This window comes from Triticum aestivum, chromosome 1D (genome assembly GCF_018294505.1).
Source record: "Triticum aestivum cultivar Chinese Spring chromosome 1D, IWGSC CS RefSeq v2.1, whole genome shotgun sequence".
Classification (NCBI taxonomy): Eukaryota; Viridiplantae; Streptophyta; class Magnoliopsida; order Poales; family Poaceae; genus Triticum; species Triticum aestivum.
Genome location: NC_057796.1, coordinates 385,900,107 through 385,923,142, shown reverse-complemented (window position 1 = coordinate 385,923,142; position 23,036 = coordinate 385,900,107). Strand labels below are relative to the sequence as shown.

General features: G+C 45.1%; 1 protein-coding gene across 1 annotated transcript; it reads left to right on the top strand.

The window, feature by feature from the left end:
- The first annotated feature begins 19,324 nt into the window (after positions 1-19,324).
- LOC123170526 (F-box protein At2g17036-like) lies at positions 19,325-20,651 on the top strand. The gene has a single exon (XM_044588384.1). The coding sequence runs from the start codon at positions 19,404-19,406 to the stop codon at positions 20,478-20,480; it is 1,077 nt and encodes a 358-aa protein (XP_044444319.1). The 5' UTR covers positions 19,325-19,403; the 3' UTR covers positions 20,481-20,651.
- Positions 20,652-23,036: the final 2,385 nt, after the last annotated feature.

Here is a 23,036-nt window from a genome sequence, read left to right as displayed (position 1 = left end):
ACGTGTATGTCAGATGTTTCGCAACATCTACAGACGACGCTGAGGTTCAGCACACCGAGCGGTGCATTAAGGATATAAGCCTTCTGTGTAGTAATGAGGACAATCCTCAGTTCACGGACCCAGTCCACATAATTGCTACTATCAACTTTCAACTAAATTTTCTCTAGGAACATATCTTAAACAGTAGAGCTAAATCGTAAGCTATGACATAATTTGCAAAGACCTTTTGACTATGTTCATGATAATGAAGTTCATCTGATTATTTAATGAACTCCCACTCAGATAGACATCCCTCTAGTCATCCAAGTGATACATGATCCGAGTCAAACTAGGCCGTGTCCGATCATCACGTGAGACGGACTAGTCATCATCGGTGAACATCTCCATGTTGATCGTATCTACTATACGACTCATGTTCGACCTTTCGATCTCTTATGTTGCGAGGCCATGTCTGTACATGCTAGGCTCGTCAAGTCAACCTAAGTGTTTTGCATGTGTTCCGAGGCCATGTCTGTACATGCTAGGCTCGTCAACACCCGTTGTATTCGAACTTTAGAATCTATCACACCCGATCATCACGTGGTGCTTCGAAACAACGAACCTTCGCAACGGTGCACAGTTAGGGGGAACACGTCTCTTGAAATTTTAGTGAGGGATCATCTTATTTATGCTACCGTCGTTCTAAGCAAATAAGATGTAAACATGATAAACATCACATGCAAATCATAAAGTGACGTGATATGGCCAATATCATCCTGCGCCTTTGATCTCCATCTTCGAGGTGCGGCATGATCACCTTCGTCACCGGCATGACACCATGATCTCCATCATTGTGTCTTCATGAAGTAGTCTCGCCAACCATTACTTCTACTACTATGGCTAACAGTTAGCAATAAAGTAAAGTAATTACATGGCGTTTTCATTGACACGCAGGTTATACAATAAATTAAGACAACTCCTATGGCTCCTGCCGGTTGTCATACTCATCGACATGCAAGTCGTGATTCCTATTACAAGAACATGATCAATCTCATACATCACATATATCATTCATCACATCCTTTTGGCCATATCACATCACATAGCATACCCTGCAAAAACAAGTTAGACGTCCTCTAATTGTTGTTGCATGTTTTACGTGGCTGCTATGGGATTCTAGCAAGAACGTTTCTTACCTACGCAAAAGCCACAATGTGATATGCCAATTTCTATTTACCCTTCATAAGGACCCTTTTCATCGAATCCGATCCGACTAAAGTGGGAGAGACAGACACCTGCTAGCCACCTTATGCAAGTAGTGCATGTCAGTCGGTGGAACCTGTCTCACGTAAGAGTACGTGTAAGGTCGGTCCGGGCCGCTTCATCCCACGATGCCGCCGAATCAAGATAAGACTAGTAAGGGCAAGTAAATTGACAAAATCGACGCCCACAACTACTTTGTGTTCTACTCGTGCATAGAAACTACGCATAGACCTAGCTCTGATACCACTGTTGGGGAACGTAGCAATAATTCAAAATTTTCTACGCATCACCAAGATCAATCTATGGAGTCATCTAGCAATGAGAGAGAGGAGTGCATCTACATACCCTTGTAGATCGCGAGCAGAAGCGTTCAAGAGAACGGGGTTGATGGAGTCGTACTCGTCGTGATCCAAATCACCGATGATCCTAGCGCCAAACGGACGGCACCTCCGCGTTCAACACACGTACGGAGCAGCGACGTCTCCTCCTTCTTGATCCAGCAAGGGGGGAGGAGAGGTTGATGGAGATCCAGCAGCACGACGGCGTGGTGGTGGAAGTAGCGGGATCCCGGCAGGGCTTCGCCAAGCGCAAGCGGGGAGGAAGAGGTGTCACGGGAGGGAGAGGGAGGCGCCAGGGCTTGGGTTTTTCTGCCCTCCCTCCCCCCCACTATATATAGGGCCAAGGGAGAGGGGGGGCGCAGCCTTGGCCCTTCCTCCAAGGAAGGGTGCGGCCAGGGAGGAGTCCATCCTCCCCAAGGCACCTCGGAGGTGCCTTCCCCCTTTAGGACTCTCCCTTTATCTTATCTCTTGGCACATGGGCCTCTTGGGGCTGGTTCCCTTGGCCCATATAGGCCAAGGCGCACACCCCTACAGCCCATGTGCCCCCCCGGGGCTGGTGGACCTCCTTGGTGGACCCCGGACCCCTTTCGGCACTCCCGGTACAATACCGATAATGCGCGAAACTTCTCCGGCGATCAAAATAAGACTTCCCATATATAAATCTTTACCTCCGGACCATTCCGGAACTCCTCGTGACATCCGGGATCTCATCCGGGACTCCGAACAACTTTCGGATTACCGCATACTAATATCTCTACAACCCTAGCGTCACCGAACCTTAAGTGTGTAGACCCTACGGGTTCGGGAGACACGCAGACATGACCGAGACGACTCTCCGGTCAATGACCAACAGCGGGATCTGGATACCCATGTTGGCTCCCACATGCTCCTCTATGATCTCATCGGATGAACCACGATGTCGAGGATTCAATCAATCCCGTATACAATTCCCTTTGTCTATCGGTATGTTACTTGCTCGAGATTCGATCGTCGGTATCCCGATACCTAGTTCAATCTCGTTACCGGCAAGTCTCTTTACTCGTTCCGTAACTCACATCATCCCGTGATCAACTTCTTGGTCACATTGTGCACATTATGATGATGTCCTACCGAGTGGGCCCAGAGATACCTCTCCGTTTACACGGAGTGACAAATCCCAGTCTCGATTCGTGCCAACCCAACAGACACTTTCGGAGATACATGTAGTGCACCTTTATAGCCACCCAGTTACGTTGTGACATTTGGTACACCCAAAGCATTCCTACGGTATCCAGGAGTTGCACAATCTCATGGTCTAAGGAAATGATACTTGACATTAGAAAAGCTCTGAGCAAACGAACTACACGATCTTGTGCTAGGCTTAGGATTGGGTCTTGTCCATCACATCATTCTCCTAATGATGTGATCCCGTTATCAACGACATCCAATGTCCATGGTCAGGAAACCGTAACCATCTTTTGATCAACGAGCTAGTCAACTAGAGGCTTACTAGGGACATGGTGTTGTCTATGTATCCACACATGTATCTGAGTTTCCTATCAATACAATTTTAGCATGGATAATAAACGATTATCATGAACAAGGAAATATAATAATAACCAATTTATTATTGCCTCTAGGGCATATTTCCAACAGTCTCCCACTTGCACTAGAGTCAATAATCTAGTTCACATCACCATGTGATTAACACTCACAGATCACATCACCATGTGACCAACATCCAAAGAGTTGGCTAGAGTCAACAATCTAGTTCACATCACTATGTGATTAACACTCAATGAGTTCTGGTTTAATCATGTTATGCTTGTGAGAGAGGTTATTAGTCAACGGGTCTGAACCTTTCAGATCCGTGTGTGCTTTACGAATATCTATGTCATCTTGTGGATGCTACCACGCGCTACTTGGAGCCATTTGAAATAACTGCTCTACTATACGAATCCGGCTTACTACTTAGAGTCATCCGGATTAGTGTCAAAGTTTGCATCGACGTAACCCTTTACGACGAACTCCTTTTCACCTCCATAATCGAGAAAATTCCTTAGTCCACTAGATACTAAGGATAAGTTCGACCGCTGTCATGTGATCCATTCCCGGATCACTATTGTACCCCTTGACCAACTCATGGCAAGGCACACTTCATGTGTGGTACACAGCATAGCATACTGTAGAGCCTACGTCTAAAGCACAGGGGACGACCTTCGTCCTTTCTCTCTCTTCTGCTGTGGTCAGGTCTTGAGTCTTACTCAATACTTACACCTTGTAACACAGCCAAGAACTCCTTCTTTGCTGATCTATTTTGAACTCTTTCAAAATCATGTCAAGGTGTGCGTTCTTTGAAAGTATCATCAGGCATCTTGATCTATCTCTATAGATCTTGATGCCCAATATGTAAGCAGCTTTATCCAGGTCTTCCTTTGAAAAACTCCTTTCAAACAACCCTTTATGCTTTCCAGAAATTTTACATCATTTCGGATCAACAATATGTCATTCACATATACTTATCAGAAATGTTGTAGCGCTCCCACTCACTTTATTGTAAATACAAGTTCCTAACAAACTTTGTATAAACCCAAAAACTTTGATCACTCCATCAAAGCGTACATTCCAACTCCGAGATGCTTACTCCAGTCCTTAGAAGGATTGCTGGAGCTTTGCATACTTGTTAGCATCTTTCAGGATTGACAAAATCTTCTGGTTGTATCACATACAACCTTTCCTTAAGAAAATCGTCGAGGAAATAATGTTTTGACATCCTATCTGCAAGATTTCATAAATAATGCAGTAACTGCTAATATAATTCCAACGGATTCTTAGCATCGCTATGAGTGAGAAAATCTCATCGTAGTCAACTCCTTGAACTTGTCGGAAAACATCTTAACGACAAGCCGAGATTTCTTAATGGTGACACTTACCATCTTTGTCTGTCTTCCTTTTAAAATCCATCTGCACCCAACAGCCTTACGACCATCAAGTACATGGATCCTCTCTCGGATTTTATGGCCTCGAGCCATTCGTCGGAATCCGGGCCCACCATCTCTTCTCCATAGCTCATAGGTTCATTGTTGTCTAGCAACATGACTTCCAAGACAGGATTACGTACCACTCTGAAGTAGCACGCATCCTTATCGTTCTACGAGGTTTGGTAGTGACTTGATCCGAAGTTTCATGATCACTATCATAAGCTTCCACTTCAATTGGTGTAGGTGCCACAGGAACAACTTCTTGTGCCCTGCTACACACTAGTTGAAGTTATGGTTCAATAACCTCATCAAGTCTCCACCATCCTCCCACTCAATTCTTTCGAGAGAAACTTTTTCTCGAGAAAAAACCCATTTCTAGAAGCAATTACTTTTGCTTCCAGATCTGAAATAGGAGGTATACCCAACTGTTTTGGGTATTCTATGAAGATGCATTTATCCGCTTTGGGTTCGAGCTTATCAGTCTGAAACTTTTTCACATAAGCGTTGCAGCCCCAAACTTTTAAGAAACGACAACTTAGGTTTCTCTAAACGGTGTCGTCTCAACGGAATTGCGTGGTGCCCTATTTAAAGTGAATGCGGTTGTCTCTAATGCCTAACCCATAAACGATAGTGGCAATTCGATAAGAGACATCATGGTATGCACCATATCCAATAGGGCGCAGTTATGATGTTCGGACACACCATCACACTGTGGTGTTCCAGGCGGTATTAATTGTGAAACACTTTCCACAATGTCTTAATTGTGTGCCAAACTAGTAACTCAGATATCTCTATGATCATATCATAGACATTTTATCCTCTTGTCACGACGATCTTCAACTTCACTCTGAAATTACTTGAACCTTTCAATAATTCAGACTTGTGTTTCATCAAGTAAATACACTCAGCATCTACTCAAATCATCTGTGAAGTAAGAACATAACGATATCCACTGCATGCCTCAGCACTCATTGGACTGCATACATCAAAATGTATTACTTCCAACAAGTTTCTCTCTTGTTCCATCTTACTGAAAATGAGGCCTTTCAGTCATCTTGCCCATGTGGTATGATTTTCATGTCTCAAGTGATTCAAAATCAATTGAGTCCAAACGATCCATCTGCATGGAGTTTCTTCATACCAATAGACATGGTTCGCATGTCTCAATCTTTTCAAAAACGAGTGAGTCCAAAGATCCATCTACATGGAGCTTCTTCATGCGTTCTATACCAATATGACTCAAATGGCAGTGCCACAAGTATGTGGTATTACTATTTTATATCTTTTGGCACGAACATGTGTATCACTGCGATCGAGATTCATTTTAGGTGCAAGACCATTGAAGGTATTATTCAAATAAACAGGGTAACCATTATTCTCCTTAAATGAATAACCGTATTGCGACAAACATAATCCAATCATGTTTGTGCTCAACGCAAACACCAAATAACAATTATTTAGGTTTAACACCAATCTCGATGGTAGAGGGAGCATGCGATGCTTGATCACATCAACCTTGGAAACACTTCCAACACATATCGTCATCTCACCTTTAGCTAGTCTCCGTTTATTCCGCAGCTTTTATTTCGAGTTACTAACACTTAGCAACCGAACCGGTATCTAATACCCTGGTGCTGCTAGGAGTACTAGTAAAGTACACATTCATATAATGTATATCCAATATACTTCTGTCGACCTTGCCTGCCTTCTCATCTACCAAGTATCTAGGGTAGCTCTGCTTCAGTGACCGTTCCCCTCATTACAGAAGCACTTAGTCTCGGGTTTGGGTTCAACCTTGGGATTCTTCACTAGAGCAGCAAATGATTTGCTGTTTCATGAAGTATCCCTTTTGCCCTTGCCCTTCTAGAAACTAGTGGTTTTACTAACCATCAACAATTGATGCTCCTTCTTGATTTCTACTTTTGCGGTGTCAAACATCGCGAGTTGCTCAAGGATCATCATATCTATACCTGATATGTTATAGTTCATCACGAAGCTCTAATAGCTTGGTGGCAGTGACTATGGAGAACCATCACTATCTCATCTGGAAGATTAACTCCCACTCGATTCAAGCGATTGTGGTACTCAGGCAATCTGAGCACATGCTCAACGATTGAGCTTTTCTCCCTTAGTTTGCAGGCTTAAGAAACTTGTCAGAGGTCTCATACCTCTTGACGTGGGCACTAGTCTGAAATCCCAATTTCAGTCTTCGGAACATCTCATATGTTCTGCGACGTTTCAAAAACGTCTTTGGTGCCACAATTCTAAACCGTTAGCATTACGCACTGAACTATCACGTAGTCATCAAAACGTGTATGTCAGATGTTCCGCAACATCTACAGACGACGCTGAGGTTTAGCACACTGAGCGGTGCATTAAGGACATAAGCCTTCTGTGCAGCAATGAGGACAATCCTCAGTTTACAGACCCAGTCCGCATAATTGCTACTATCAACTTTCAACTAAATTTTCTCTAGGAACATATCTTAAACAGTAGAGCTAAAGCGTAAGCTATGACATAATTTGCAAAGACCTTTTGACTATGTTCATGATAATTAAGTTCATCTGATTATTTAATGAACTCCCACTCAGATAGACATCCCTCTAGTCATCTAAGTGATACATGATCCGAGTCAAACTAGGCCGTGTCCGATCATCACGTGAGATGGACTAGTCATCATCGGTGAACATCTCCATGTTGATCGTATCTACTATACGACTCATGTTCGACCTTTCGGTCTCGTGTGTTCCGAGGCCATGTCTGTACATGCTAGGCTCGTCAAGTTAACCTAAGTGTTTTGCATGTGTTCCGAGGCCATGTCTGTACATGCTAGGCTCGTCAACACCCGTTGTATTCGAACGTTAGAATCTATCACACCCGATCATCACGTGGTGTTTCGAAACAACGAACCTTCGCAACGGTGCACAGTTAGGGGGAACATTTCTCTTGAAATTTTAGTGAGGGATCATCTTATTTATGCTACCGTCGTTCTAAGCAAATAAGATGTAAACAGGACAAACATCACATGCAAATCATAAGGTGACGTGATATGGCCAATATCATCTTGCGCCTTTGATCTCCATCTTTGAGGCGCGGCATGATCACCTTCGTCACCGGCATGACACCATGATCTCCATCATCATGATCTCCATCATTGTGTCTTCATGAAGTTCTCTCGCCAACTATTACTTCTACTACTATGGCTAACGGTTAGCAATAAAGTAAAGTAATTACATGGCGTTTTCATTGACACGCAGGTTATACAATAAATTAAGACAACTCCTATGGCTCCTGCCGGTTGTCATACTCATCGACATGCAAGTCGTGATTCCTATTACAAGAACATGATCAATCTCATACATCACATATATCATTCATCACATCCTTTTGGCCATATCACATCACATAGCATACCCTGCAAAAACAAGTTAGACGTCCTCTAATTGTTGTTGCATGTTTTACGTGGCTGCTATGGGTTTCTAGCAAGAACGTTTCTTACCTACGCAAAAGCCACAATGTGATATGCCAATTTCTATTTACCCTTCATAAGGACCCTTTTCATCGAATCCGATCCGACTAAAGTGGGAGAGACAGACACCTGCTAGCCACCTTATGCAAGTAGTGCATGTCACTCGGTGGAACCTGTCTCACGTAAGAGTACGTGTAAGGTCGGTCCGGGCCGCTTCATCCCACGATGCCGCCGAATCAAGATAAGACTAGTAACGGAAAGTAAATTGACAAAATTGACGCCCACAACTACTTTGTGTTCTACTCGTGCATAGAAACTACGCATAGACCAAGCTCTGATACCACTGTTGGGGAACGTAGCAGAAATTCAAAATTTTCTACGCATCACCAAGATCAATCTATGGAGTTTACTAGCAACGAGAGGGAAGGAGTGCATCTACATACCCTTGTAGATCGCGAGCGGAAGCGTTCAAGAGAACGGGGTTGATGGAGTCGTACTCGTCGTGATCCAAATCACCGATGATCCTAGCGCCGAACGGACGGCACCTCCGCGTTCAACACACGTACGGAGCAGCGACGTCTCCTCCTTCTTGATCCAGCAAGGGGGGAGGAGAGGTTGATGGAGATCCAGTAGCACGACGGCGTGGTGGTGGAAGTAGCGGGATCCCGGCAGGGCTTCGCCAAGCACAAGCGGGGAGGAAGAGGTGTCACGGGAGGGAGAGGGAGGCGCCAGGGCTTGGGTTTTTCTGCCCTCCCTCCCCCCACTATATATAGGGCCAAGGGAGAGGGGGGCGCAGCCTTGGCCCTTCCTCCAAGGAAGGGTGCAGCCAGGGAGGAGTCCATCCTCCCCAAGGCACCTCGGAGGTGCCTTCCCCCTTTAGGACTCTCCCTTTATCTTATCTCTTGGCGCATGGGCCTCTTGGGGCTGGTTCCCTTGGCCCATATAGGCCAAGGCGCACACCCCTACAGCCCATGTGCCCCCCGGGGCTGGTGGACCCCCGGACCCCTTTCGGCACTCCCGGTACAATACCGATAATGCGCGAAACTTTTCCGGCGACCAAAATAAGACTTCGCATATATAAATCTTTACCTCCGGACCATTCCGGAACTCCTCGTGACGTCCGGGATCTCATCCGGGACTCCGAACAACTTTCGGGTTACCGCATACTAATATCTCTACAACCCTAGCGTCACCGAACCTTAAGTGTGTAGACCCTACGGGTTCGGGAGACACGCAGACATGACCGAGACGACTCTCCGGTCAATAACCAACAGCGGGATCTGGATACCCATGTTGGCCGGCAAGTCTCTTTACTCGTTCCGTAACTCACATCATCCCGTGATCAACTCCTTGGTCACATTTTGCACATTATGATGATGTCCTACCGAGTGGGCCCAGAGATACCTCTCCGTTTACACGGAGTGACAAATCCCAGTCTCGATTCGTGCCAACCCAACAGACACTTTCGGAGATACCTGTAGTGCACCTTTATAGCCACCCAGTTACGTTGTGACGTTTGGTACACCCAAAGCATTCCTACGGTATCCAGGAGTTGCACAATCTCATGGTCTAAGTAAATGATACTTGACATTAGAAAAGCTCTGAGCAAACGAACTACACGATCTTGTGCTAGGCTTAGGATTGGGTCTTGTCCATCACATCATTCTCCTAATGATGTGATCCCGTTATCAATGACATCCAATGTCCATGGTCAGGAAACCGTAACCATCTTTTGATCAACGAGCTAGTCAACTAGAGGCTTACTAGGGACATGGTGTTGTCTATGTATCCACACATGTATCTGTTTTTCCTATCAATACAATTTTAGCATGGATAATAAACGATTATCATGAACAAGGAAATATAATAATAACCAATTTATTATTGCCTCTAGGGCATATTTCCAACAGTATGGGAGCCCGCAGCCACCTCCTCCGGTATCCTTGGTTGACCCTTCGCGGGTTTCAGCGCGAGGAGTTACTAGGGAGGAGGTCGTTGCTTTTGGCGGGATCCCGGACTCGGCCTCGACGGGGAGGCGGATGAGTGCTCGCATTCAGGAGCTTCCGGAGGTTGATGACATGCAGCAGAGGTGCGCTATGAGGGCGGCCAAGCTTCATGATGCTGCGATCTATACTGGTATGTCCATCAACATATCTAATTCTTTATTGCATTTTTCTAATGAGGAAATTACAAATAATGCAAACCAATTAGGAGTTTCACTCGGGGCTACAGATAGTGAGATTTCCAATTCGGTGAATGATTTGTTAGATTTGGAGGCGGAGCGTGCCTTAGAAACTATTCGTAATCTTGCAGCGGTTAAACCCATGAATGACAATGAGATTGATGCATTAGGGGTTAGAGTGCTCGATAATATGTGTGTGGATCTAGCACCATCCAATCATGAGTCTGAGGACGATGATATGCCCATAGATAATGCAGTTGTTTATTCCGCTGAGCCCGGTTATGAGGATCGGGAGTCAGGACCTAGTAAACCCAAGCGTAAGTGGAAACGGAAAATTTACCCCGATTCTGCAGTTCGTAGGAGTGCTAGGATTCGGACTACTAAAAAATTTCATGATGAGTGATGAAAGGAATCTTTTGGAATAGCAGAGGTCTGAAAGACTTGGCTAAAAGAAGGTTTCTTGCTGAGGCATCTCTGGAGCATCGTTTAGATTTTATTGCTCTATCGGAAACTGGTAGAGACAACTTTGCACCCCAGTTCCTTTCCTCTCTTGCGGGTGGTGTTGATTTTGATTGGCATTTCCTCCCTCCGCGAGGAAGATTGGGTGGTATCTTGCTGGGTGTGAGATGCGATTCGCTGGAAGTCCGTAGTGTAGTGATGGGCGACTTCGCGGTTAAGTTTCGAGTCAGGTCTAAGGTTGATGGTTTCAACTGGGCGTTGGTGGCGGTTTATGGTGCCGCATAGCCCGAGCTTAAACCAGAATTTTTGGCGGATCTTGTTCGGATTTGTGGGTCCGAGCAGCTTCCAATCTTAGTTGGGGGTGATTTCAACATCATTAGGTGGAGAGAGGAGAAGAATAATGATAACTTTGACGGCAGGTGGTCGTTCATGTTCAATACTATTATTGAAAGCTTGGATCTGAGGGAGATAGAGCTTTCTGGTAGAAAGTTTACCTGGGCTAACTCTTTGCCCAACCCGACTTACGAAAAGCTTGATCGCGTTCTTGCGAGTGTGGAGTGGGAACAGAAGTTCCCTCTTGTGACGGTTCAAGCTCTTTCACGGGGTTTTTCCGATCACACACCCTTGTTCGTTGACTCAGGGGAGCCGAACCACGTGGGAAACAAAAACACCTTTTCTTTTGAGATGGCCTGGTTCGAACGCGAAGGGTTCTTAGACCTGATCGCTAGGGAATGGGCGAAGGGTGTAGGAGGTAGGACCGCGGTTGAGCGTTGGCAAATAAGATTAGGAGTTTGAGAAGCTTCTTACGGGGTTGGGCTAAGCACCTTAGTGGGGTGTATAAGATTGAGAAGGACAGGCTCCTCTCTCTTATACAGAATCTGGACGTTAAGGCCGAATCCACGATTTTGATGCCTGCTGAGCTCCAGGTTAAAACTGAAGCAGAGAAGAGGTTGAAAGAACTTCTCCGCGAAGAAGAATTGAAGTGGGCTTTGCGGGCTAAGGTTCGCAAAGTGGTCCAAGGGGACGCGAATACTCAATTCTTTCATCTGATTGCTAATGGTAAGCACAGAAAGAAGAGAATATTCCAACTTGAACAAGATGAGGGCACTATTTTAGGACAGGATAACCTAAAAACATATATAACCGAGTATTATAGGCAGTTATTTGGACCTCCGGAGGATAATTGTGTATCTCTCGATGAGTCCAGAACTGAGGATGTGCCTCAACTTTCGGCTGCTGAAAATGATATTCTGGTTGCCCCGTTTTCGGAGAAGGAGGTGTTTGATGCTATAGCACAGTTGAAAAATAATAAGGCTCCCGGACCGGATGGATTTCCGGTGGAGTTCTACAAGAAGTGCTGGCATATTATTAAGGGGGATTTCCTACCTATGTTTCATGATCTGTTCTCTGGACAGCTTCAATTATGTCACTTGAATTTTGGAACTATCACACTGCTTCCTAAGAAGACGGATGCTGTGAGAATTGAGCAGTTCAGGCCGATCTGCCTTCTCAATGTTAGTTTTAAAATCTTCACCAAGGTCGGGACTAATAGGCTCACACAGATTGCGTATTCTGTGGTGCAGCACTCCCAAACTGCTTTCATGCCGGACAGAAACATCCTTGAAGGGGTGGTCGTCCTTCATGAAATGCTCCATGAAATCCATTCCAAGAAGTTAGATGGTGTCATTTTTAAGGTGGATTTCGAGAAAGCGTACGATAAGGTCAAATGGCCATTTCTCCAACAGGCATTGCGTATGAAAGGTTTTGATGAAGCCTGGCGACGCCAGGTTGAATCATTTACGCAAAAAGGGAGTGTGGGAATTAAAGTGAATGACAATATTGGTCATTACTTCCAGACACATAAAGGCCTAAGACAAGGAGATCCGATGTCCCCTATCCTGTTTAACATTGTGGTTGATATGTTAGCCATCTTGATAGGAAGGGCTAAGGAGAATGGTCAAGTGGGTGGCTTGGTACCTCATCTGGTTGATGGAGGTGTATCCATCCTTCAGTACACTGATGATACAGTCATCTTTATGGAGCATGACATGGCCAAGGCGAGAAATATGAAGCTGGTGTTATGCCTTTTCGAACAATTGACCGGGTTAAAGATTAACTTTCATAAGAGCGAGCTGTTCTGCTTTGGTAGAGCCAAAGACGAACAGGAGGCTTATAGGCAATTGTTTGGGTGCGACTTGGGGGATTTACCTTTCTCTTACCTAGGTATTCCAATCCACCATCGAAAGCTGACCAATAGAGAATGGAAGTGCATCGAAGACCGGTTTGAGAAGAAACTGAGTTACTGGAAGGGCAAGCTCATGTCATATGGAGGCCGATTAATTCTGATTAATTCAGTGCTCACGAGTATGCCTATGTTTCTCTTATCGTTCTTTCAAGTCCCAGTTGGTGTTAGGAAAAGACTGGACTTTTATCGATTGCGTTTCTTTTGGCAGGGTGATGATCTAAAAAGAAAATACAGACTTGCAAAATGGGATATCATCTGTAGACCGAAAGACCAAGGGGGTCTTGGTATTGAGAATCTTGAACTTAAGAACAGATGCCTTCTTAGCAAGTGGCTGTGGAAGCTTTCTTTTGAGACTGATGCCATGTGGGCCCAAATCCTTCGCAGCAAGTACCTACAGACAAAATCCTTGTCCCAGGTCACAGTCAGGCCAACTGACTCGCCTTTCTGGAAAGGCCTGATGAAAGTCAAACAATCTCTGTTTAATAGGACAAAGGTTGTTATTGGCAACGACGCTAGTACACGCTTCTGGGAGGATACTTGGCTCGGCGAGACACCCTTGGCCATTCAATATCCGTCTTTATATCGCATTGTTCAACGACGTGAGGTGTTCATTGCTATGGTGTTTCAATCCATCCCCCTTAATATTCAGTTCAGACGGTCGTTAGTGGGCAATCGTTGGGAAGATTGGCTCCGTCTAGTTCGGAGACTAATGGATGTCCATCTTTCTCAACAACTCGATGAATTACGCTGGAAACTGACTAGGTCTGGAGTATTCACGGTTAAATCAATGTATATTGATGTAATTAATTCGAGCTCCATTCCTACCTCCAAGCATGTTTGGGCTGTCAAAGTTCCTTTGAAAATAAAAGTGTTTATGTGGTTTGTCCATAAACAGGTTATTTTAACCAAGGATAACTTGATTAAGCGTAATTGGACAGGACCTACGAGGTGTAGCTTCTGTGATCGGGACGAGACGATCAAACATCTCTTTTTTGATTGCCCGTTTGCCAGAGTACTTTGGCGGACGGTTCACATTGCTTTTAATATTACTCCACCGAATTCTGTCACTATGTTATTTGGGACATGGCTCACTGGGATTGAGCCTGAATTAGCGAGACATATTCGTGTTGGAGTTTGCGCTTTGTTGTGGACTATCTGGACTTGCAGAAATGATTTGGTTTTTAACAGAACATCACGTATTCACTTTTTGCAGGTTATTTTCCGAGCCACGGCCGTGATCCGTTCATGGTCGCTACTCACTCCGATGGAGGCCAGGGAGCATTTGGTTACTGGATCTATCCGCTGGGAGATGGTAGCTCGGGATATCTTCAACCGGTTTGAATGGCGGTCATGTAATAGGATAGGCAATTAGTTTACCTATCTATCTTTAGCCAGCCGGTTGTGGCGTCTTATCTTGGCTAGTCTGTGTGTCCAGCCTCTTTAGCTCTGTGTGAGCTGTCTTTTTATTACTTTTCAGTCGGAGACTTTGGAACCTTGTTGGAACCTTTTATTTCGTTAATAAGATGGCTGTATGCATTACTTTGATGCAGAGGCCGGGGAGATCCCCCTTTTCGAAAAAATGAGACTGTCATGCATTCTCGTATCAAAACAAACATGTGGCCTATGGTCAGGCACTTGTCGTCACAGAACAATGGTTTGACTTCACGCAACTGATATGCTTGACACTTTAGAACTCAAACCGGCCAAGAAAAGTGGCACTAGCAAGACACAGTGCAGAAGCCCTTATACAAGAACCCTTGCTAGTGGCTCCCCCAAAAGAGAAACCTTAGTGGCGTGCCCAAATAAGCGCATGACACTAATAACTCTTTACTAGTGGCATGCTGGCCAGAAGGCACACCACTAGTAAGTGGGACCCAATACTTGCGTGGATGTCGCGGGCACACAACTTGTACCGCAACTACTAGGGATGTTGGGCTCTGGTGCGCACACTAGTAGTAATTGGTGCAGACCCACTTTTGGACCCCCCCCACTTATTAGTGGTGTGCACCAGTTGCCCACACGCCACTAGTAAGCTCGATACTAGTGGCGCATACAGAATGTCACCCGCACTAATAACGTATGCAAGTCTCACTTACAAGTTGCGCGCGGGCACGCCACAAGTAAGTGGCTTATTAGTGGCGTTCATCACGCTGGGCACACCACTACGGGCTTCGCTCAACAATTTACCTGCTCTCACATCTGATGCCCCTATCGCCCTTCTTCCTCCTCTCTTTTCACTTTTTACTCCCCTCTTTCACTTCATCCTCCTCTCCTTCTTACACCCTCCCCCTTATTTCTCCCTCCTCTCGATCACTCCTCTCTTTCATTTCTAGTTTTTTTTAATTTTGGCGTCCTCCTTGGAACTTTTTTGCTTTCCTTTAATTTTGGCAGCACATCCCCTTCTTTGCTAGGCCCGAACTCTTGCAGAAGGTAAATGTTGTCATGGATGAGGAAACCACAGTTGAGACTCACCTCGAGAAAACAGAGGGCTTTAACTTCAGGGTTTTTGTCACAAAGAAATCAAACTTTTTTGGTTGCCCTGGTTGGAGAGGATTCGCCAAAGCGTACATGTTTGAAGTTGGGATGGATCTCTACCTGGATACTACCAGAACAGCTGAGCTTGACATCATGGTACATTTGCCCACACTTCCAAGAGTTCATCTGTGTAAGTTTTCCTAACCATACGTAGTAATTTCGTGTAACCTCTATATTATTCTTCGTAAACTAAAATGTTCTATATATAATTGGACGTCTTATTTCTTTGTGTCAAAAGAAACATGTAGAATAGTATGCTACTAAAGGCACCACAACTGGTTTGCAAGAGATGGAGGAGGTCATAAGCTTTGTAGACAATATTGTTGGGAAACATGGTAGAAAAGAAAAAAACGCCCTACAAACACCCAGGAATAATATGAAGATGCATAAACGGTTTGGATCACGATCGTTACTGACTCCGGAGTGCAGAAGAAGTAGACGAGTTGGTGTAGATCGTACTTGGAGTCCCTCGAAATGTTGATCACGATCCCGCGAACCGCCCTCGAATGATCCCTTGAACGAAAGACCGAAAGCATGGCCTCTCTACTTGGTTGCAAGTGTACAGTCTTCATGATCCGGCAGCGCTTCGCCGTCTAGAGCTAATCGCTGTTGGAGAATTAGAGGGAGGAGATTAGAACCATATAGGGCTTATAATTATGAGGATTAGAGGATCTAGGTCAAGCTCTAATCAATCAACTTGGATCCACTAGAACTAGAAGACTAGAGGGAGCTCCAAAAGTTGTTTGTCCAAATAGCACCAAAACCTCTAGTATATATAGGTTGGGAGGGGAGGAGGAGGCGCCACACAATGGGGAGGAATCCTCCCTCCTTGCGCCGGCCCTAGGGGGAGGAGGATTTCTCCCCCAAGTTCAATTCGGCCTCCCACAAGGGGGAAAGGGGGATCCTCCCCTACATGGGCCTTGGTGGCCCAATTCTCCTTCCACTACTTGGCCTTTTAAGGCACGTTGATACTAAATTAAATATAAAAACCTTCTAGAAATTACTAGAGCCTTTTATTATTAATTTAACATCTTCGAAAACATTTTCTACCTATATATTATTTATCGGTAATAGCCGGTATTGCCCGGTAATACACATAGGAAGATAAGGGCTTAATGTTTTGCCTCCCAACTTACATATCATAGAGATAATTGTCAACAATAATAACTCATGGTCAAATATATTTGAATGGATACATGTGCATGGTTCTTTCCCCACCACATGATGCTTGCCAGGTAGAGAATTAATGACGTTGGAATAAGAAGTTGACTCAACATGAAAATTAAATAGATAGGCCTTCGCAGAGGGAAGCAGGGATTTGCTTATGTGTGAGAGCTCATTGCTTCAAACAGAGATAATTTCATTTGAGAGGTGTACTTTTTCTGTCAACGGTTTAACGACAAAGTTTTAAATATCTTCCATGCTAAACACATTAATGGAAGTTCCCATAATGAAAAATATTTTGACCCCCACAACCATAGAAACACAAGCCATGGTTAGCCGAATCCACATGTGCCCTCCAATCAATCAACTTTCCAAGGCGATTTTTTTTGTATTAAGTTAAGTAGGACTGGGCATCCCTTTTACCAGCCTCCCTCAAATTTGACAAATGAATAAACTCTTGTCTGTGTGAGACTGGCATTATCCTTTAAGAAGAATGAAAATAACGATAATAATAATAAACAAATAGTAACAAAATCACCACATATTTTACACAAAAACTGCACTTTTTATAACATATGCAAGAATAAGCATATAATAGTGTAATTTTCACACAAAAAAGTTCCCTAAGAAGGAACGAATCAGTGGCAATGGTGTTACCCTTAAATAAGAAAGAAAAAGAAATCAAAATAGTAAAGTTTTCTAGGGATGAATGAATTAGTGGCAATTGCATTATCCTTTAAGAAGAAATAAAATGAAATAAAACCTAAAACCAAATCAAAATAATGAAGTTTCTAGGGAGGAATGAATTAATGGCACTGTTATTACCCTTTAAGAAGAAACAAAATAAAATAAAAACTAAAACTAAACTAAATAAAAATAATGAAGTTGTATAAGGAATAATGAATTAGTGGTATTGTTATCACCTTTAAGAGAAAAACGTAACGACAAAGTTCGCACAAAATTTACACAAAAATTGTGCTTGTTTTCTAATATGCAAGAATAAGCATATAATAGTGAAATTTTCACAAAATAAGTGCCCAAAGAATGAATGGGTTAGTGGCATTGGTATTACCCTTTTGAAGGAAGAAAATGAAATAGAAACTAAAACTAAATTAAAATAATAAATTATCTAAGTAAGAATGAATTAGTGGCAATGGTATTACCCTTTAAGAAGTAATAAAATAAAACTAAAACAAAAAATCAAAATAATGGAGTTTTCTAAGAAAGAATAAATTAGTCACATTGGCATTACCGTTTAAGAAAAGGAAACGTGGTGAATTTTTTTTCACACAATTTACTGCTTTTATATAATATACAATGCTAAGCATATAATAATGGATCTTTTGCGAAAAGGAAGTTTCCTACAAAAAAATGAATTGGTGGAATTGGTATTACCCTTAAAGAACAAAAAAAAACTATATCAAAATCAAAATAATGATGTTTTCTAAGCAAGAATGAAATAGTGACGGTGGTATTACCCTTTAAGAAGAATAAAAATAAAAATATAAATATAAATATAAAAGTTGCACAACCTTGTACTGAAATTGCACCTTTTGTATACAAGTAATACACATATAATAGTACAACTTTCACACTCTTGTGTAGTTATACGCTTATTGTATAGCACTTGCATGAATACAGTTGCACTCATGAAACATCCCAAAAATACCCGTAGGAAAAAATACTGGATTACAAAAAACAAAAGCAAAAACGCATAAGAATAGAAAAAACAGAAAAAGCATAGGGAGGGAGGGGAGGGCTGGGTTGTCAGATGGGCTAGAGAGAGCTAGCTTGGTCGTCCGGTTAACGGGCCTCAGCTCATTGAGATACCGAGTCACCCAACACAGAGGTTAGTGACAGATTTTCAGCCCAGAACAAGTCAGTACACAACAGGAAAAAAACATGAATCTTGGAGCAACAATCTCTCTGTTCGTGATATATTTTTTTTGCTAGCAGTTCGTGGCAAATTTTTTTTCTCGAATATGCACGAGCGTGCATATTATATACTCCCTCCGTTCTTAAATATTTGTCTTTTTAGAGGTTTCAAATGATGACTACATACGGAACAAAATGAGTGAATCTACACTCCAAAATATGTCTATATACATCCGTATGTGATGACCATTTGAAATCTCTAGAAAGACAAATATTTAGGAACGGAGGGAGTATTAAAGAAGAAAGACAAATGCGTCCACCATGTTTTACAAGATCTCCGTTATAATTATCCTTCCCTACGCGCACACCTTTCTAAGCTACCAAAGAAGGATTCAACATCCCCTTCGTGGCAAATTTTCAGCTCAGAAAAAAAAATAACATGAATCAAAAATAGTGGCGGAGCTTGACCAAACTCTTTGGGGGAGTATAAGCTTGCGCGGGGGGGGGGGGGGGGGGGGGCATAAAATTTGATCATCTAAGCTCTCTCTCTAAAATAATTATGCTACTAAAATTTTTCTCCGCCATTGGAGGGTAGAGAAACACAACGATTTTCTTTAAAAGACACACCCGATGATTTGCATGTCTTTCTAGGCACGAATTCCGACGATTGAAAAAAAAGGTGGATTATGCACGGTAGATATTTGTATTAGCGCTCAATATAGTAAAGCTCGTGGGCCTGGTGGTTTAGCTTAAGAATAATCAAACCAAAGAGGACCAGGGAGCAAATCTTCCTCGCAACCTCGATCTAGAAGCACTCCGCACTCCACAGTCTCTACTCCACACGAGCAAGAGTCAACCAAAGCTCATAGCTCCGTTTCCATCGCATTCTTCTTCCATCCCTCCATCAATCCAAGAACACGCAGACGCCATCAGCATGAGCTGGTCCGACCTGCCAGCCGAGCTCGTAGCCGGGATCGCCGACAGGATCACCGAGCATGCGGACCTCGCGCGCTTCCGCTCGGTGTGCCCATCTTGGCGCTCGGCCTCGGCGGAGCACGCCGCCCGCCGCCGCGTCCCTCTGCTCCTCCTGCCCTCCCAGCAAAACTCTCGCGTCAACCGCCGTCTCTGGTCCCTCGCCGACGACAGCATCACGGAGACCCCTATGCCCGCCGCGTGCGGCCGCTCCTTCCTCTTCGCCTCGCCGCGCGGCTGGACACTCGCCGTGGCCGACGACTTCACGGCCACGCTGCTGAACCCCTTCACGGGCGCGTCCGAGAGCCTGCCCGCGTTGCCGCCATCCTTCCACGACGGGTATCAGATGATCCTCCGTGACATGGTCTGGGACCGCTCACCTGACGCCGTCATGGTCTCGCAGGGCAAGGGCGCGTTCTTCTGCCGGCTGCAGGGCGACGGCAGGTCGTGGACCCCCGCCGACCTCTCGCCGCCAGCTCGCGTCGGCAGCATCACCTACTGCGACGGCACGTTCTACCTCCTTGACAAGCGCGCCAACAAGGTGACGGCCGTGGACGGCGCGACCTTCGCCGTGGTCGCCGCGATCGAACCGCCAGATCTGGTGATGCCCGACCGCTCGTGGTTACGCGAGTCCACGCTCGTCGTGTCGTCCGCCTCCGAGCTCCTCCTCGTCGTGCAGGGAGGATGCCACCGCTCGAAGGGCCTCTTCAAGGCCTTTCGCGCGGACCGCGGGAGCCTGGCGGCCGGGTGGTCGGAGGTCGCCGACGGCGGCATCGGCGACCGCGCCGTGTTCGTGGACCACGCCCGCGGCTTCTGCGTGGAGGCGAACGGGGTGAACGGGGTGCGGAGGAACTGCGTGTACGTGGCCAGCGCGCACGAGGAGGCCAACGCCAACTCCGGGTGGGGCGACTGGGGGAGGTACACCGTCTCCATGCTCGACCTCGACGACCTCACCACCCAGAATCTCTCCCACGGCAACCTCTTGAAATGCCTGCACGGTAGGCAGCGCCCTTCCTGGTCGATGCCAAATCTGCATTGATCTTCCTCCTCCAAACGAAAAAAACTACGTGTGCGAGTTGATCGCATTGAGGTTGGTTGCAGTAATAAGCAGAGCTGCCAGTTCGTGTACTATTCTAGTTTTAACTTGCGCTACTTTGTCAGACTTGTTTTATTCATTCTACGACAAGTGAAAGATCTAGCTTCAGTTACAAGAACGAATTTGATTATCAAATGTGTCACCGTGTTCCTAACAAAGTACAGTACCAGCCTTTGTATCAGTGTATGTATGTTTCTCTTCATGCTCTGCCTTTTCACGGCCGACGTGCAGCCTGATTGACGATTGTTCTGATCGCCTGATCTGCAACACGATGCGCCGTGCGCTGCGTTGTCGAGACTACATACGTTTTGAGAGGTGTGCATCGAGTTCCAAATTGGCATGGCATCGTCGCCTCAGGTGTATTCTGTAAGCAATTTTGTGCGGCTTCTGAATTTTGACAAAGGAAACAAATATCTGGATGCCAACAATGCAAGCACAACCAGTGAAGACGAGCTCAAGCAATCACTCGGTGAGCACCACTACGGACGAACCAGGAATCTTGGTAGAGAGGGGCCAATATAAGAGGTAAAATGTTGGAGGGGCCCAAATATATAACTCTTGAGCATCTTCGGCTAACAACACAGGGGTGTTCAAAAAAAAACTACACTGTGGTGTTTTCAATACGAGGCCGCGCCTGGCTCTGTCCTTGAGCCCACCAAACCAAATTCCCTTTGTGCCACCACCCCACTTACTAACCAGCAAATATATATGTGCCGTCCGCACAACACTCCACCACCACGACCTGATTCTCTAATTTCTGGGAGCAGAAACGGCTGATGGCGAACGCTTCAGCGGCTGAGGATTGGGAGGCGGTGCACCGGTGATATAGCCCACGAGGCCGCGCCTGTGCCCATGCCTGCGACGAATCCATTGGGCCTCAGTCATGGCCTCTAAGAAGCTCGAGGATGAGCCTGCGAACGATGGTGGTGGCCTCCTCCACGGAGTTGAGCACCATGTGGTCCAGCCCATTGACATAGTCAAATCTGAGCTATGTCATGACACGGCCATGGAGGTGCGTGCATAGCCCTCGGCGCTTGGGAATGAATTGTGTAATGAGGACAAAAAATGACGTTGTCGATGGCTGGAGCTAGGAACGGAGACGGATCTTGTGGCGCAGATGAGGCAGAGCAAGAGGGGGATAAAAGAGAGGAGTCAATTACACCGATGGCTGGATCTTTGCGCCGCACCTCGCCGTTGTGCCCTTACCCCCGCACCTTAAAAAATCATAAATATAGTTTTAGATATTCATGACATAAGAACTGACAACATAAATATTTTTTTTACAAGGACTGACAACATAAATATTGTTTATCCTTTGAAAGCACGAAGGGTAACCTGGTTTGGTGATTAGCCCACGCACATGCGAGGTTCAACCAAGTGGTCACAGGCCGCGGTGCTCCCCATTTTAGTTTAAAATTTCAAATTTCAAATAATGTGTACGGCCCGTCTTTATATATGGTAGATAAGCAACAGTTGTTAACGTTAAATGTCTAGTGTGTCTGATCTGGTGGCTATCTACGCTAGTCACTTACTAGGAATTTCATGGGATCGAATCTCGCCAAATGCAATTTTTTCATTTTATTTGAGGAATTATGTACTTGAATAAATAAAATGCAAGGCATTTATCTGCAAAGAAACGCTTCCAGCCACTTACAGGTGGGCCTACGCTGCACCGGCACTCCCCATGTGCACGACAGACACTTGGATACGGCAGAAAACACCGTATTTACACGTTGGAACAAGTTATGTGACCACAATTCTGTATTTTGTAAGTTTTAGAACCAAACTGAACATCGAGCGCAAGTTGTATGACTCCGAGTGATATTACCTCTATATTAAAGTGATGTAAAAACTCTCATGGAAGCATTCTCTCCTTGCATGTACAGTCTCAAGATGTACATGGGCGCTCGTTGATGAGGAATTGGGTAGCAAGCTCGTGACGACATCTGAACCAAGCGCAAAAAACTGGCTTTTCAACTTGATTGAGAGCTTACCACATGATCAGTTTGTGTTGACAGCAGTGACATTATGGGCGATCTGGTCCTCTAGACGAAAAGCAATCTATGAAGCAGTTTTCCAAACACCACATACAATACAAGTGATTGTCCAACGCTTCATAGCTGATTTGGAGGCAGTACAGGTAAAGAAGCCTAGTAATCAAGTTGCTACGGCAACTACTAGTGCTACAGCGGCAGAAATCCCCCGGCGTTCGAAGGCCCCGCCGGCGAACCTCTCAAAGATCCATGTAGATGCGGGGGTAAGGGCACAACGGCGAGGTTCGGCTGTGGCAGTTTGTCGCGACAGCCAAGGAATTTCCAGGGCAGCTCTGCGTTGGTCATAGACGGAGTTTTTGATCCTGCGACTTTGAAAGCTATTGCATGCCGTGAAGCTATTTCTCTGGCGCAAGATCTCCATCTACACTGTTTTATTATTTCCTCGGACTCGAAACAAGTCATAGGAGATATAGCGAAGGGTAACCAAGGAGAGTATGGAGCAATC

Excerpts from the sequence above, each read along its gene's own strand:
- LOC123170526 (XM_044588384.1), top strand. The coding sequence starts at position 19,404 with ATGAGCTGGTCCGACCTGCCAGCCGAGCTCGTAGCCGGGATCGCCGAC.